At 38.1% G+C, this 16,716-nt stretch overlaps 1 protein-coding gene across 2 annotated transcripts in view; it reads right to left on the reverse strand.

The window, feature by feature from the left end:
* The window catches only part of LOC107718001 (syntaxin-binding protein 3-like), a 25,702-nt gene extending 9,593 nt beyond the window's left edge, over positions 1-16,109 (reverse strand). For both annotated transcript variants that reach the window (XM_016524915.1, XM_016524916.1), the window contains exons 1-8: positions 15,998-16,109; positions 14,933-14,982; positions 2,004-2,085; positions 1,693-1,769; positions 1,530-1,602; positions 986-1,086; positions 754-899; positions 553-646 (exon numbers count right to left, since the gene is read on the reverse strand). In XM_016524915.1, coding sequence (XP_016380401.1) covers positions 553-646; positions 754-899; positions 986-1,086; positions 1,530-1,602; positions 1,693-1,769; positions 2,004-2,085; positions 14,933-14,982; positions 15,998-16,043 — 669 coding nt within the window. In that variant the 5' untranslated portion in view covers positions 16,044-16,109. The remainder of the gene's footprint in view (positions 1-552; positions 647-753; positions 900-985; positions 1,087-1,529; positions 1,603-1,692; positions 1,770-2,003; positions 2,086-14,932; positions 14,983-15,997) is intronic.
* Positions 16,110-16,716: the final 607 nt, after the last annotated feature.

Consider the following 16,716-nt stretch of genomic DNA (forward strand, 5'->3'; position numbering starts at 1 on the left):
CCTAAAACGCCTTGTTCTAACACGCCCCCACATGTCTACATCACGATGTGGGAAGATTAGCATAACGCCACCCAAATGTTCCTTCGTCGAATCCGCCGGCAGCGCCGTTCTCTAGGCCGACCGGCCGCCGCTCACTCTAGCCCGCAGTGTGTGACGCAGTGTGACACATTTTATGGAGGACTGTTTCCTGAACCTGCAGAGTAATGTGTTTTTTGAACATTAAAGCATGTCAACATATTATGTTACACCAAATACACAAAATAATGATCTTTAAAAAAGCATCATATGACCCCTTTAATGGAATTGAAAGCACTGAACAAGCCACTTAACTTTTGTTTTTTGTTTTTTTTACAATTAAATTTTTTTTTTATTAATTCCCATGTATTTTGTACTGTATTTTATTTCTTGCTTTAAACATTTGAATTTACTTAGATTTTCAACCAAACAGATATTGCTGCGATCCATTTCAGAGCAAATAAATATATTAATAAATACCATATCAATCAGATACGCTGTAATGTGAGGTTGTTATAAACACTCAACAGCTCTCACCTTTTTCTTTGAATTATCATCCAACTCATAATGTCGTGCCAGTTTATTATCCACAAGTTCAGCCAACTTCTTGCCATAATTAAGATTCGGATCTCTACATAGAACAGAAACTTCATTACAGAAACCTAGATTAAAGCTCCATTCAAGCACCAGGTGTAACTTTGAGCACATGTGAAGAGAGTAAGAGCAGGCTGACTGTACTTCTTGAATCTGACTCCAGGATACTCGTCCAGCGTGGCACAGAGCGTTACGATCTGATCAGCTATCGTCTCCAGCGTCTGATCTCTGTCCTGACTGTTCGGAGTGTAGATGCTCTTGAAGGCCTCTGCGTTATCACAGCTGAACACCTGCACAGGTGACCCATACAACACACACAGTCATAAACAACACAACTCTCAGCCATAACAGGCTAAACGAATCTCCAGATACTCACCTGTGCTTCCAGTGGCAGAAACGAGATGTTGATCTCTTTACACACTTTAATGTGCTTGGCACAGCTCTTCTTCATCTTGTCGAAGAGATCATCAGGACAGTCTGTGGCCAGTTTGATACAAAAGTAATGAAAACATCACTCTTGATGAAAATAACACAGCGCTGTCAAACGATTAATCGTGATTAATCGCATCCAAAATAAACGTTTTGTTTACACAATGTATGTGTGTGTGTACATTTATTATGTATATATAAATACACACACATGCATGCATATGTTTAAGAAAAATATGTTATGTTTATATATTAAATAAATTTGTATTATATATATATATAAATTACAGGAATATAAATACATGCATGTAAATATTTTCAAAATATATACTGTATGTGCGTGTATTTATATAAACATAATAAATATACAGTTCACACATACATTATGTAATCAAATACTTTTATTTTAGATGTGATTAATTGCGATGAATCGTTTGACAGCACTAACACAATCCATTCCACTTTTGAGATAATCATATCAGTGAACTCACAGTCAGTGAAGAAGACATAGGCAGCTTTGTATTTGGGTTTCGGTTTGAAGTCATTAATAAATGCATCAATACACTGCAAATATAAAACATCCGGGTCACAAACAGATCAGCACAGTAAAGTAAGAGATGTTATGCGTATTATTTGTGTCTCCTGAGCTCTGACCATGGCAGTGGGTCTCATGAAATAGATGGCCTTCATCTCTGGAACTGGTTCTCTGTTTTTGTGCAGGTCCTCCACAACTGTGAACAAATGAGAGGTAACACGTTATGACAATAATTCCCCATCCAGCACATGTCTATTCTTTTGCTTGACATGGAGGAAACGAAAAGCTTCCCTTCTGGAAAACACAGGAAGGAAGAGCGTCCAACTCTCACTACACTATGAAGTTAAAATCGAATCGGCAGACAGCTGGATTTCTGTCTAACACACATGATATACAACAGAACTGGAGCAAAATCTCTTCTTTTACTTACTTGTGATGCCCTCCGACATGAGGTCGGACATTTTGCAGCAGGAGGAGAGGAGGCGCGTGGTGAAATGGTCCAGTATGAGGATCTGTGAGAACAGATTTGACATAAATTACAGAATGTGAAACATTCATTGTATTAAGACAATATGGGGCTGTTTACACCTGGTCACTTCATGCGTTTTGTCTGATCGGATAGCTATCCGATCGTGAAAAGACCAGGTGTAAATGCCCTCCGATCCAGGGCCGTTTCTAGGCTCTGACGCACAAACTGCCGTGAATGAAACTGAAAGTAAGATGCAGACAGTCAACACACAATATTCTTCATTAAAAGTAGTAAGACAAACTTTTCTTTCCAGTGCTGATGCCGCGCGCTCTCCTATTGCGGTCTTTGATCTTGAAATGAGCTGATAATTAATAAAACGCAGCGCTTATCTTTTGATTTTGTTGACGTGAACTCCATTAAATTTAAATATAGCGCAGGAATTGAAGATCGGATTTATATCCGTTATGCGACGAGTCGACACATGTACAGTATGTGGCCAAGTGTAAATGGAAACGTTTTAACAAATCAGATAGATATCCGATCAGCGAAAACACATGAAATGACCAGGTGTAAACAGGCCCTTTGTGAATCATATACTGGTTTCAATTACACTTTTCAAATTAAAATACCCTTCATTATAACAAATGTTCAAAGTGTCAATCAGTGTAATGGTTAAAGGTGGGGTATGTATTTTTTCAAAAACACTTTAGAAAACTGATTCGGGCCAAGTAGCAAAACAAATTTGTAGCCAATCAGCAGTAAGGGGCGTGTCTACTCATGATGTGGAGGAGAGAGCGTTCAGTGCACAGGACGGACATGTACAGCCGAGCCGAGCGACGACAGAAAGATAGAGATGACAGATAAAAAAAACAAAAGAGGAAAACGTCTGCAGAACAAAATAAGGCTTAAGGCAATAAGGAAAGAAGTAGGACCCGTGTAAATATCAGATCAGCTTTCCAGCGCTGGAGAGAACTCAAGGAGCGGAAGGCCTGCGATCGGACGCCGAGGTTGCTGTGTTTCTTCTCGATAGGTGAGTAACATTGGTTTTGCTTTGTTTCACAGAACTAATATATGCTGGCTTTTGCTTGAATATGCTCGTGTGTCATGTTCGCTTGTTTGTTCATCTGCAATCGTATTGTCGTTCCCTTCAGCTATGCCTATGACAAAGACACATTCGTTTCCACGCCCTATAAGCCTGGAGCGTCTAAACCTCCTTCACGGTCTGTTTCAAGCGTCAGCTCCCAAAGGGTGTCCGAAAAGTAAGATAATGCGTTTAATACAGCAGATTCTGCCATAATCGTTGCCTGGGTGGAGCTATCAAAATAGGGGCGAGACCCTTTTGGGGTAGGGGCGTGTTTGCTTTGGTGATTTGAAATATCAACATTGCACTGTAAAAAATTGCTGTAAAAAAACGACCAAAATCTGACAGTAACATACTGTTTTCCATTAAAACAGTAATGTACTGTAGAAAAAAAGCATAAATGCATTATGGGCAATATTTTGCCATTGAAGAAATTGCTGTTAATTTACAGCTATTTTTTAACATTACTCTACACTGTATTTAAGAAATAAGTTTTTTTACTGTTTGCAATGCATTGTGGGCTGTGTTAAATACAGTACAATGCAGTATTTTTATATATATATATTTTTTAATTGGGTGTACAAGTGCGAGTACAAGTTTGGTCAAAGTAATTTGCAATTTTCAAGCATCCAAAATAATTTTCAGTCAGGTACTTGTGATGGCAATTTTTTTTACAAACGTCATTTGTAAAGCACTTTTTTCCTGAAGAGGATGCAAGTTCGAAGGACATCTGCTATACATCGCAATTCGCCATCCGAAGTCCTTCAACTGCATTGACCTGCATCTGCACCTACACTGTAAAAACATTTTCTTATATTCCTCACCAGTATTTTATTCAGGTAGTATTACCATAAGTAATGTTAGCTAGTGAGTGTATGGTTTTAAAATGTGAATATTTCAAACATATATTTACACGCATTTACAGTTACCAGGTTTTATCAATTATAAAACGTCTCTTCAGCGCTAAAATGTATGAATAATTCAAACATATACACGCAGTTTACAGTCACCAGATTTGATCCATTTTAAAATGTCTCTTCAGCGCTGAAATGAGAGTAACGTTAATTCAAACATTACACGCATTTTACAGTCACCAGGTTTTATCAAGTTTGTTTTAGATCATCTCTAAACTTTTAAGATTAGTCGTTGTTGAAAACTGGACAGTTAACAATCTGTTGCCCGTTGTTAATGGCTTCAAATTACACACAAATCACTAAACAAACTTGATGTATGAAATGTCGATTATTTAATGCAAGTTTAAAGGTGGCATATATGTTTAAAAGGAGAACAGTGTTAGTGTTTAATATCTACAGCAAAAACATATATTATGATAACTTGATTTGCGGTTAGAAATTTAGGTGCGAAGATTGATACGGGTTGTAACCAAAATCAGCCATTATACTTGCCTTCTTTCGGACGTTTTTTAGTCGAATATCAAAGGATGTTTAGTGTAAACACTTATTCAAAATGTTGATTACATGGAATTGACTGCCTTGAGCAATTGTATGGCAATCGCGTATGCTGCTTTATTTCTTTCTTCAAATTGACAGCAAAAATGTTCTCCTGTCAGGCCTGTGGTCATAACTGTGCCACAGTATTGGCTTATGTAAAGCACATGAGAATTCATAAAAATACACCTAATTTAATTTTTAAGTGTGCTTTGCCAGATTGCAGTGGGTCTTTTCCAGCTTTTAGGTGTCACATTTACAGACATGGCAAATCTGTGGTTAAGCCTAGGTTGTGTCATGAAGTTGAACTGACATGTCATGTCGATTTCTGCAGGGAAAAGTGTAAGAACTTGAAGTCCTTTTATTCTCATTTGAAAATACACATCAGAGAGGGGAAAACAGTTGCTTGAACAATACAAATGAAATACATGAGCTGCTTGATGCCTTTGTCTGATCATGCATCTCACTGCATCTTGATTTTTTTTTTTTTATTATGCCAGATTATTACTGCAGTGGAGATGATTTTCAAATCACACTGCATATAAGCTTGAATAGAGGCATAATACGTGAACTGTCTCCTGTGCATAGTAATACACTTGTAGTTTTTAACAAGTAAATTACTTCCTAGATATAGAAAAACGGGCAGCCAAATTTGACAAAATACCTCATGATGTCAGTACTAGTTACTAACAATGTGCAAAACCCAAACTACCCTTTTAAGTTTACAAGGTGTTCCTTGTAGTTTTTCATTCAGTCTCTGACGATTGTAATTTCAGGTGCTTCATTGGCATCAATCCTGAAAAAGGCACAAAGGCCACCCAGGGAAAGGTTACCTCGAAGAGGACAGGGGCGATTGTTTAGAAAAAATTCTCCACAGTGAATGCACATGTCTCCACACTATTGAAGAGCCTAATCGACTTTCAGTGGGACTTCATATAGGTCAGTGAGCTCTCCTCTTGTTTCTATCTGTGTTGTTTTGTCAGACTGATGTTGCCACATTAAACCACAAAGTTCATTTAAAAAAGTAAAAGTGTGCTAAAAAGAACAAAAGCAATACAACCTTTAAAAAATGTTTCAGGAGTGTAAAGTACGGTGGCTGAGAAGTGCAAAACAAATCACAATTCTGAAAACAAAATAAATTAAAGCAATACAACCTTTAAAAAATGTTTCAGGAGTGTAAAGTACGGTGGCCGAGAAGTGCAAAACAAATCACAATTCTGAAAACAAAATAACAAATTACAAACGCAAATGCAAGTCTAAAAAACAAAATAACAATTCAGAAAGCACAACAACAATTCAGAAAACATAAGTCAGAAAACACAACGACAAATCAGACAAACCGGAAGAGGTAGATATAGTTTGAGACAGCGCCATTGGTTTGGAATTACTCACCGCTGACTGGACGAGACATCTGTCAATCAACGTATACAGGGAAGAACCAGCCGAAGAACAGCAGAGTCGTGGTAGAAAGTTCGGAGATGGTATTAAAGTAGCTCAGTTTAAATGTATTGTATAAACTGCCCTTACTCTGGAATAAAAAATACGGGGTTTTATTTACATTTAGTTAAAAGTGACTATAAATCATCAGCTCCAGTGGCGCAGATGGACAAGTGCGTGTTCTTGGCGCGATCGACCCGGGTTCGATCCCGCCTTTTGCCGAACTTTTTTTTCCTCCCTTTTCAAATCTAATCCCAAACCAATGGCGCTGTCTCAAACTATACCTACCTCTTCCGGTTTGTCTGATTTGTCGTTGTGTTTTCTGACTTGTTGTATTGTTTTCGAATTTGTCATTGTGTTTTCTGAATTGTTGTTGTTTTCTGAATTGTTATTTTGTTTTTTAGACTTGCATTTGCGTTTGTAATTTATTTTGTTTTCAGAATTGTGATTTGTTTTGCACTTCTCGGCCACCGTAGTAAAGGAATGAAAATCTAAAAAATTAAATGCCATCAAATCAAATTGATCAGTGCTTCTCAAACCTGTCCTGGAGTACCACCAGCCCTGCAAATTTTGTATGTCTCCCACTCTCCCTCATCTATCACACCTGATTCAACTCATGAGCTCATTAGTAGAGACTGCAAGACCTGTAATGGGTGTGTCAGATATAGGGAGACATACAAAATGTGCAGTGCTGGTGGTACTCCAGGGCTGCGTTTACACTGGCACAAACAAATCAGATTTTTTGCTCACATCTGACACAGATCGGAATTTGTTGCACACGTGTAAACACAAAAATCCGCACAAGATTAGATTTTTTCGCATCCGATCTGGGCCACTTCCAAATGTGGTTTTAAATCAGATACATATGCGCTATCTGGACATGCGACCTATGTCTAAACACGCATATCCGATTCCTCTTGGCATTCCAAGCCATCACAAGGCAAGGGCGGCACGTTTGCTCACTAAAAGATAGCTTTTATGTTGTATTATGAAGCAGACGTGCCTGTATATGCATCTATTTTTTTCTTTTAAAGAAATTGCGTGCACACGCACACACACACACACACGCATTCAGCAGCTGAATTTCAACCTCTGCCTGGTTAATTTAAAAGTTTTTTTTTTTTATAAACCAAAAGCTTCACTGGGTAGGGTACTCTCTCCCTTGCTCACTCTCTCATTATCATTATATTCGAATTCATTCAAATAAATGTAATCTTACCTGCTACTTTATTTCACTTCAGAATTCTAGATCTAATGACTGTAGATGAAATAACAAAAGCAAAATACCTTTATTTTCCAGTCTATATTCGTTCAGTCAAGATTTCGCGCTTGTGCAAAACATCCATGACATTGACAACTGTTAACTTATGCATTCTTGCAGGTAATCATGGCCACCCGACGTGAAATATATAAATAATTTTAATAGCACTGCCATTCAAAACCTGAGGGTCTACCATGTGCATGTAAAGCTATCAATGACAATCATTTTGGCCGGGAATTATTGTAAATACAGATATCGGATACCAGTCGCGTCTAAAGTGAATGTAAACGGACTGGCCAAAAAATCGGATATGGTCAAAAGATTGGATCTGTGCATTACGACTTGCAGTGTAAACACAGCCCAGGACAGGTTTGAGAACCACTGAATTAGACCAACCACAGTTGATTCCATTGTAGCTGAACATTTGTCCAGGTGTTAGTTATTCAGTTTCATTACCATCTATACAAAAGGTAACATCTTAGGAATAATTTTGTGCTGTAATAGAAACATGGACCATTCAGTGAATCTGAACAGCAGAAACGTAAAAAAAAAAAAAAAAGTTGTTATGGAAAAATGAGTTGACTTGAGACATGCAGGAAGCGGTTTGTTAGTCAACACTATCAGCAATCTCCTTGTTATCTGGGTTGTACTCTACATTGACAATTCTAGAGTTATTTTGATCAAACATTTTGTTTGCTGATGTTTTACAGAGGTACCAGTTGGAATACTTTAGGAAACAACATGCAGCCAGGTCGTCATGGTTAAGTGGGTGTAAAATGACAAAGTCATTCACCTAGGACTAGGACTCTTTTAAAAGGTACACATGCCTCCTCACTGGAACGTTTAATAAAGTGCAGAAAAAAATCCTGAACAAATGTTTTTTCACTAAAATGTTTTTCACTAAAATGTTTCACTAAATTTGTTGCATGTTCTTAGTAGTGCAGATCAAAAAATGTTAAAATGTTTAATCTCAGGTTGTCATGTTTGTAACTTATTTTGTTATGTTTGTGTCTGTTATTTATTTCTTTTTTATTGACATTGTTTTTATTTTTGTTTGTTAGCCAAAATCGGTCTTCTCCGGTTTTTTACCATTTTATAGTTTTGAATCATTGTTAAATGTTGACTGCTCTTTAAAATTAAACTTTATTTTGATTTATATATTTTAAGTGTTTGCTTGTTTTTTTAGATCTTTCAAAATAATGTATTTTAAGTAGATGCGTGTAGCCCACAGAACAATAATGTTCTACCGTAAATCTAATTACAACATCATTGGTTACTTTAAATTCACTCTTTACAAAGGCATAAAATAACATTAGATTTAAAATAAATCTAAAAAAGATTTGAAATAAATTAAATAAGTAATGAATCTTCAATCTAATTATTTCTATCCATTATTTTATGCCTTTGTACAATAAAGAGTGAATTTAAAGTAACCATAATGATGTTGTAAATTGAAATAATCACAGAAATGTACTGCATTTAATTTTTACAGAAAAAAGCTGTTAAATAATTCACAGTATGAATACTGTAGAATTACAGTAGATTGCTGGCGACTCTGCTGCCAGCACATTACCGTTTTTTACAGACTTTTTTTTTTACAGTGTGGCTACAGAAATCACTTACCCCACCTTTAAGTCAGTAACAATTTTTTTTCAGTTACACTGATGCATAATTACAAGCAATTAACCCTAAACCAAACCCTGACTCTAACCCTATAATACGTACATGTTAGAGATGCGCGGATGAGCTAAAATGTCACCCGCATCCGCTGCTTCAAATAAATTATCCACCCGCCACCCGCCCGCACGTATAATTTTCTCTGATATAGATATCCGCACCCGATCATCACTTTAATTACTCTAATTCTTTGTTTTAAGCATGATGTTATCAGATTCAGTGACGTTAGAACTAATCTGCCAATCTCTGATAATAAAATAATACGCTGATCGTAAGATGCTTTTAATTGAACATTTATTTATAAAACAAAAGTTTGTCTTTGGCCAGATTAGCCTACATTTTCTTAATAAAATAAACAGGCTTTACTCCATTCAGACTTTGAATATCGCCGTTTCTGTCACTGCAACACGCAACACACAAACACACACAAATGACTGGATAACGGTAAATTTTCTAGCCCTGTCTGTTCAAATAATTTGGAATATTATACTGCAACTTTCCAAACAGATATACAAAGTAACAATTAAGATTTTTTTTCTCTCCAAAAAACAGATATAGAACAAAGGCCTATCGATAACAAAACGGTGCCAATTCAGCCTAAACGCCATGTTGTTGGATTAGCTACTTGGCTTTTTCCTTTGCACTGTGCAAAAACAGAATAGCATCTACTGTGCCAGGATTCAGACGATTCCGCCTCGCCTCTAAAACGCGGCCTGCTGCACTAAATGAGCGTTCGCTTGGACTGCTTGTTGCAGGAATGCACAAGATTCTTCTAGCAAGGCGCCGCAGTCGTGGGAATATGCGATCTTGTTTCTCCCAGAACGAAAGCAAATTTTCCTCTGAGGACTCATCTAACTGAAAGTTTGAAGAACAGTACTCTTCCACTTCATCCATCATTCTGGGTGTCTCTTCTTCCCATTCTGCGAAGTCCACCTTCTGCTTTTTCGCTCGTCCGCTGCCATGTTCCGCTGCAACGGGGATTTAAACCCGTTAGCGCACACCGACCAACAGTTTTAGTGGTCTACGTGCTTGGGTAATGCGGGACAATATAAAACAATAAATGGATTTTATGATTTATTTATTGTAAAATAATTTTAAAATGTAATAATTAATTTATTATTTACAAGTTTAATACAATTTTGACTACCTTGTTCTGCCGCTGGTGAAGAGAGAAAGGTGCCTTCTGCGTTCTGGCTGACACTGGGTTCTTCACTTATAAGCTCCCGTACTTGTCTCTTCACCTCCTGTCTGTCGTCTGGAGTCAACATTTTCAGTGATTTAAATCTGGGACAGAGAAAAGTGCCGACCTTGTGTGTGAAAGTTAGGAGCATCTTCTCATCAAGCAGGCTGGATGCGCGAGCACGGAGAAGGACTATGTATGATGGATCTCCAAACTTGGGCTCACAGTGTCTCTTAAGTTTGAAAAACCAGAGTAACACCATGTGAATTGTTGGGTATTTTTCTCCTTCAAGCTCGTTAATGGCTAATTTGAAGAGAGTGAGGAATTCAATCAAGTGCATGAGCTGGTCTTGAAAGATGCCCTCCATCCGATGCAGCTGGCCTTTGTCTTCCAGAAGCTGTCTAATGTCACTATACTGTTTTAGTATAGATTCCAGCATGTCGACTTTACTGTTCCATCGAACTTCACATTCTTGAATGACAGTGTGCGCTAAACTTGCAACAGCACCTGTTCTCTTCAGAAATGTCACCAGGCTTTTGCTTTTTTTTGTTCGGGCCCTGGTCACTAACAAAAATGATCTTGTCTGCTGTTATTCCATAACTCATTAACACAGTGGTTATTTGATCATGGATATTTTCGCTGGTTTTTTTTAGATGACTGTCAAATTCCACTGTTGCCAGAATGTGACTTTACAGATGCCACTTCTCGTCGATATAATGACATGTAAGAACAGTATATGCCCTCTTGTTAAATTCGTCTGTCCACATATCTGTGGTAATAGCAATCCCACTGTATTCCAAAACTTTTTGGATGGCCTCTGAAAGTTTTTCTTTACCAGCGGCAGCCTTTTGCTTTGTCCTGTCACAAACAGTTTGGCGATGGGGTATGATAAAAACAGAATTATACTGCATTTCATTTTTACAGTAATAAACTGTAAAATAATTTCACAGTACGAATACTGTAAATTTACAGTAGATTGCTGGCGACTCTGCTGCCAGCACATTACCGTTTTTTACAGACTTTTTTTTTTACAGTGTGGCTACAGAAATCACTTACCCCACCTTTAAGTCAGTAACAATTTTTTTTCAGTTACATTGATGCATAATTACAAGCAATTAACCCTAAACCAAACCCTGACTCTAACCCTATAATACGTACATGTTAGAGATGCGCGGATGAGCTAAAATGTCACCCGCATCCGCTGCTTCAAATAAATTATCCACCCGCCACCCGCCCGCACGTATAATTTTCTCTGATATAGATATCCGCACCCGATCATCACTTTAATTACTCTAATTCTTTGTTTTAAGCATGATGTTATCAGATTCAGTGACGTTAGAACTAATCTGCCAATCTCTGATAATAAAATAATACGCTGATCGTAAGATGCTTTTAATTGAACATTTATTTATAAAACAAAAGTTTGTCTTTGGCCAGATTAGCCTACATTTTCTTAATAAAATAAACAGGCTTTACTCCATTCAGACTTTGAATATCGCCGTTTCTGTCACTGCAACACGCAACACACAAACACACACAAATGACTGGATAACGGTAAATTTTCTAGCCCTGTCTGTTCAAATAATTTGGAATATTATACTGCAACTTTCCAAACAGATATACAAAGTAACAATTAAGATTTTTTTTCTCTCCAAAAAACAGATATAGAACAAAGGCCTATCGATAACAAAACGGTGCCAATTCAGCCTAAACGCCATGTTGTTGGATTAGCTACTTGGCTTTTTCCTTTGCACTGTGCAAAAACAGAATAGCATCTACTGTGCCAGGATTCAGACGATTCCGCCTCGCCTCTAAAACGCGGCCTGCTGCACTAAATGAGCGTTCGCTTGGACTGCTTGTTGCAGGAATGCACAAGATTCTTCTAGCAAGGCGCCGCAGTCGTGGGAATATGCGATCTTGTTTCTCCCAGAACGAAAGCAAATTTTCCTCTGAGGACTCATCTAACTGAAAGTTTGAAGAACAGTACTCTTCCACTTCATCCATCATTCTGGGTGTCTCTTCTTCCCATTCTGCGAAGTCCACCTTCTGCTTTTTCGCTCGTCCGCTGCCATGTTCCGCTGCAACGGGGATTTAAACCCGTTAGCGCACACCGACCAACAGTTTTAGTGGTCTACGTGCTTGGGTAATGCGGGACAATATAAAACAATAAATGGATTTTATGATTTATTTATTGTAAAATAATTTTAAAATGTAATAATTAATTTATTATTTACAAGTTTAATACAATTTTGACTACCTTGTTCTGCCGCTGGTGAAGAGAGAAAGGTGCCTTCTGCGTTCTGGCTGACACTGGGTTCTTCACTTATAAGCTCCCGTACTTGTCTCTTCACCTCCTGTCTGTCGTCTGGAGTCAACATTTTCAGTGATTTAAATCTGGGACAGAGAAAAGTGCCGACCTTGTGTGTGAAAGTTAGGAGCATCTTCTCATCAAGCAGGCTGGATGCGCAAGCACGGAGAAGGACTATGTATGATGGATCTCCAAACTTGGGCTCACAGTGTCTCTTAAGTTTGAAAAACCAGAGTAACACCATGTGAATTGTTGGGTATTTTTCTCCTTCAAGCTCGTTAATGGCTAATTTGAAGAGAGTGAGGAATTCAATCAAGTGCATGAGCTGGTCTTGAAAGATGCCCTCCATCCGATGCAGCTGGCCTTTGTCTTCCAGAAGCTGTCTAATGTCACTATACTGTTTTAGTATAGATTCCAGCATGTCGACTTTACTGTTCCATCGAACTTCACATTCTTGAATGACAGTGTGCGCTAAACTTGCAACAGCACCTGTTCTCTTCAGAAATGTCACCAGGCTTTTGCTTTTTTTTGTTCGGGCCCTGGTCACTAACAAAAATGATCTTGTCTGCTGTTATTCCATAACTCATTAACACAGTGGTTATTTGATCATGGATATTTTCGCTGTTTTTTTTTAGATGACTGTCAAATTCCACTGTTGCCAGAATGTGACTTTACAGATGCCACTTCTCGTCGATATAATGACATGTAAGAACAGTATATGCCCTCTTGTTAAATTCGTCTGTCCACATATCTGTGGTAATAGCAATCCCACTGTATTCCAAAACTTTTTGGATGGCCTCTGAAAGTTTTTCTTTACCAGCGGCAGCCTTTTGCTTTGTCCTGTCACAAACAGTTTGGCGATGGGGTATGATAGCATCAGCGTCAACTGCACCGTACTTGGCACCGATATTTATTAGTGTTTGGGCCACTTGGAGGAATCCTTTGCCAGAGACAACATCGAAGGGGCGTATATCTAGGCAGCACAGGTCCACGCATGCATCCACGAGACTAGACTTAACTTCCAGTGGTATTTTTTTGCTGTCCCGACGAACGTAAGAACTTAAGGTGTTTGTCTGACTTGACTGGCCTTTCGATTTAGCACACACATGATGTACCATATTCGAGGTACCAGTCTTGTGGCTTTCATATACATACAGTGCTTCACAGTCGTTGCATATTACATACCCAGCACTTGATTCATCCTCGTTAACCACTTCGCTAAAACGCTCCCACACGACACTTTTCTTTCCTTCCTTTTGTTTTGTTTTTAATTCTCCCTTTTTAATTTTCTCTCTGATCTGTTTCGCCTCCATTTCTGCTTTAAGAAATGGACCCCCCCCCTCCTGCCGCCACGCGCGCCTTTTTTTTTTTTTTAAATGAGTGCAAATTAGCGTCTGCCTGATGAAAAATGCATTTAAAACACATTCGTATTTTAGAGAAATGTAGTTAATATTTGCATCATTAATGACTGATCTCATCCACCCGCGACCCACCCGCAATTAATCAGAATGTATTTTTTTATTACCCGACCCACCCGACCCGCGGATCATCCGCAGCGTCCGCGGATGTAACCGCCATCCGCGCATCACTAGTACATGTTGTTAATTAATATTACTTATTTAAATAACTGTGTAATTACAATGTAACAGGAATACCTTAAAGCTACGAGAATACTTTTTGTGCGCAAAAGAAAAAATTGTTCACAATAAGATCTATAACATGCATTTAAAACTAGATTGTACATTTTGATTTCATGTCAAGTTTAAAAGAAATCTACAATGGCACAGAAAAATAAATGATGTTTTAGTAGAGTTAAGCTTGCAATTATCTGAAATGAATGTGCTCAGAGAGGAAAACCAAGTCTGGGTGTAGCGAAAGAAGACAATTCTTTTTGTTGTGTTTTCCTTGCTGGTTGCACGCAACAACATACAGTGTGAGCAGTGAAGTCTGATTTGTGAATTCTTGCGAACCAGTTCTTTTTAATTATTTTGTCAAAAAAATTAATAAATAAAATAAAGACTTTTTTATGTTCATTAAGAGGTTACCAGAGATAGTATGGTTTTTGATTAGTATATAGTAAAGAAAATGTGGTGTAGGTGACCTGCTCAGATGAGCCAGCCTGTGTTTAGTATACAGCAGCAGATTACAGCAGGAGCAAACAGTTCAGCTCAATGGGAGTCCAATCAAGCCAGATGAACCTGGATAGACCTTAAAGGAAGAGTAAGTGATTTCTGGTAGCCAATGTTGATATTTGAAATCACCAAAACAAACACGCCCCTACCCCAAAAGGGTCTTGCCTCTATTTTGATAGCTCCGCCCCACATATACGTATGCAACCAAGGCAACGATTAGTTCTGTGAAACAAAGCAAAACCAATGTTACACCGTGTCTACGGACGTGAGCAAATCACATACCCTGCCTTTAATGGCCACAAATGTGCAAAATATAAACAGAAAGCTTCAGGAAAAAAAAAAAAAAGAAAAATCATTCAAACTGACCTTCCATACTTCTGACTTTCTGCAGTCGGCAATGAGGGTGTCCTTGATTCCTGTGATGCCGAATAAAGGAATCTGTTAGTTATGGCAATGAATCAGTTTAGCTGATGCACCAGGAGACTGAAAATCAAGAGAAAAATCCAAGAAGATGTACTGTCTGTTTTGAGTTTGTTCTGCATGAAGAGTGCACAGACATGTAAAAAAAAAAAAAAAAACAACTTAGAAATATTATAAATGAGCATGTATGTATATGTGTGTGTGCATGTGTGTGTGTAAAATACCATTTTGTTATTTTATGTAGATCTTGACCTGTGGATGTGTTTCCTAATCTGATTATGTATATTAAAAAAAAACATTTAAAATAATGAGCCATCTTACAGCCTTGGAAATTTGCTGAGGCCCCCCCTAGAATCACTGCAATATAGATATGTGAAAGTGCACCATTTATAATACTTTTAAAAACACACATACACCATTATCATCAGCTTATAATTACTTTTGAATCCATATCTTTAACATTGCAAAATTACTGTGTGTGTGTGTGTTATGACCAGTTTTCATCAAGTGTTGTGAACACAAATGCCAGTCCATAATTCTGTCGACCGGAAGTCATTAAGGTTCACAGAATGTAACACGCGCGCGGGAGAACTGAAGTTCCATTATGACATCATCAAACACTTAGCGTCTCCAAAAGTCATATTGACCCGTTCCCCGTTAAAAACGGAAACACCCGGAGCAGAGCTGTCAAAGTGAGCACAAGGGGACAAACTGAACCGGACTGGCTAACGTTAGCACAGCAGCTAACGGAAACTGTGACTCAATGACACATGCAAGACATTTACTGAGACAAACATAGCGCAAAAAAACGGAACACAATCCATATTGCACCTTGTCTCCTTATTGGCACCAAAACAAACGCCTAAACAACTTCATAAAACGACTGAAACTCTCTGAGCAAACCCAGGATAAACCCATCTCTTAAAACTTCTGACAGCTCTTGCTCTGAGCTGAACTCTTATAAATGACGATGTGTCTGTAGAAAATCACCTGATTACTCAATGAACTTACTTTGCCAAACTATTGTTTTCAAGCCGTGGTCTGCTGCAGTTGCCATCTTGAGTTGAGACGAAACGCATGCGCACCTCCGTCCTCTGGGAGGAGTGAGAGCGCGCGTGAATGTGGATAGTTTTGCCAGAAGATGTGCGCAGATTTATAAACGCATGATAAGTATGGGATTACATAAGCATCAAGCACAGATCGTGCTTAAAGGGGTCATATGATGCGATTTAAATTAATGTTCTTTTCAGCAACATCATATGACCCCTTTAAGCACAATTTCTGAAAATTAATAAGAATAATTTCACCATGCACTCCTCACAAAACCACAAAAACAGTAAAAATACTACATATGTCTGGTTCCAGAATTATACAGTATAATCATGCATACAAAATAAATGTTTTACTACCTTAAAATTACACAAAGTAAATTGTGGGGAGATGTCTCCTTTTAATTGTTTTTTTTAATAAAAGATTGCAGGGACAGCATACCTGTGTGTGTAACACTTTAGAATGAATGTTCTTTAGGCTACCTAACTGAGTACTAAAACTAACTACACAAATGTGTATAAACTGCATTATTTACATTAGACTGCATAGGCTATACAGCATTAGACTTCTTGCTCCAGTCTTCTGTTACACCTGTTTACATGCATGTCTCATCTTCACTTCTGATTGGCCAGCTCATTCTCATCCCCAGCTCTTATTGGCCAGCTCTTCTGAGGAGGCGC

Source organism: Sinocyclocheilus rhinocerous, unplaced genomic scaffold (genome assembly GCF_001515625.1).
Source record: "Sinocyclocheilus rhinocerous isolate Xijiao unplaced genomic scaffold, SAMN03320098_v1.1 scaffold843, whole genome shotgun sequence".
NCBI classification, from domain to species: domain Eukaryota; kingdom Metazoa; phylum Chordata; class Actinopteri; order Cypriniformes; family Cyprinidae; genus Sinocyclocheilus; species Sinocyclocheilus rhinocerous.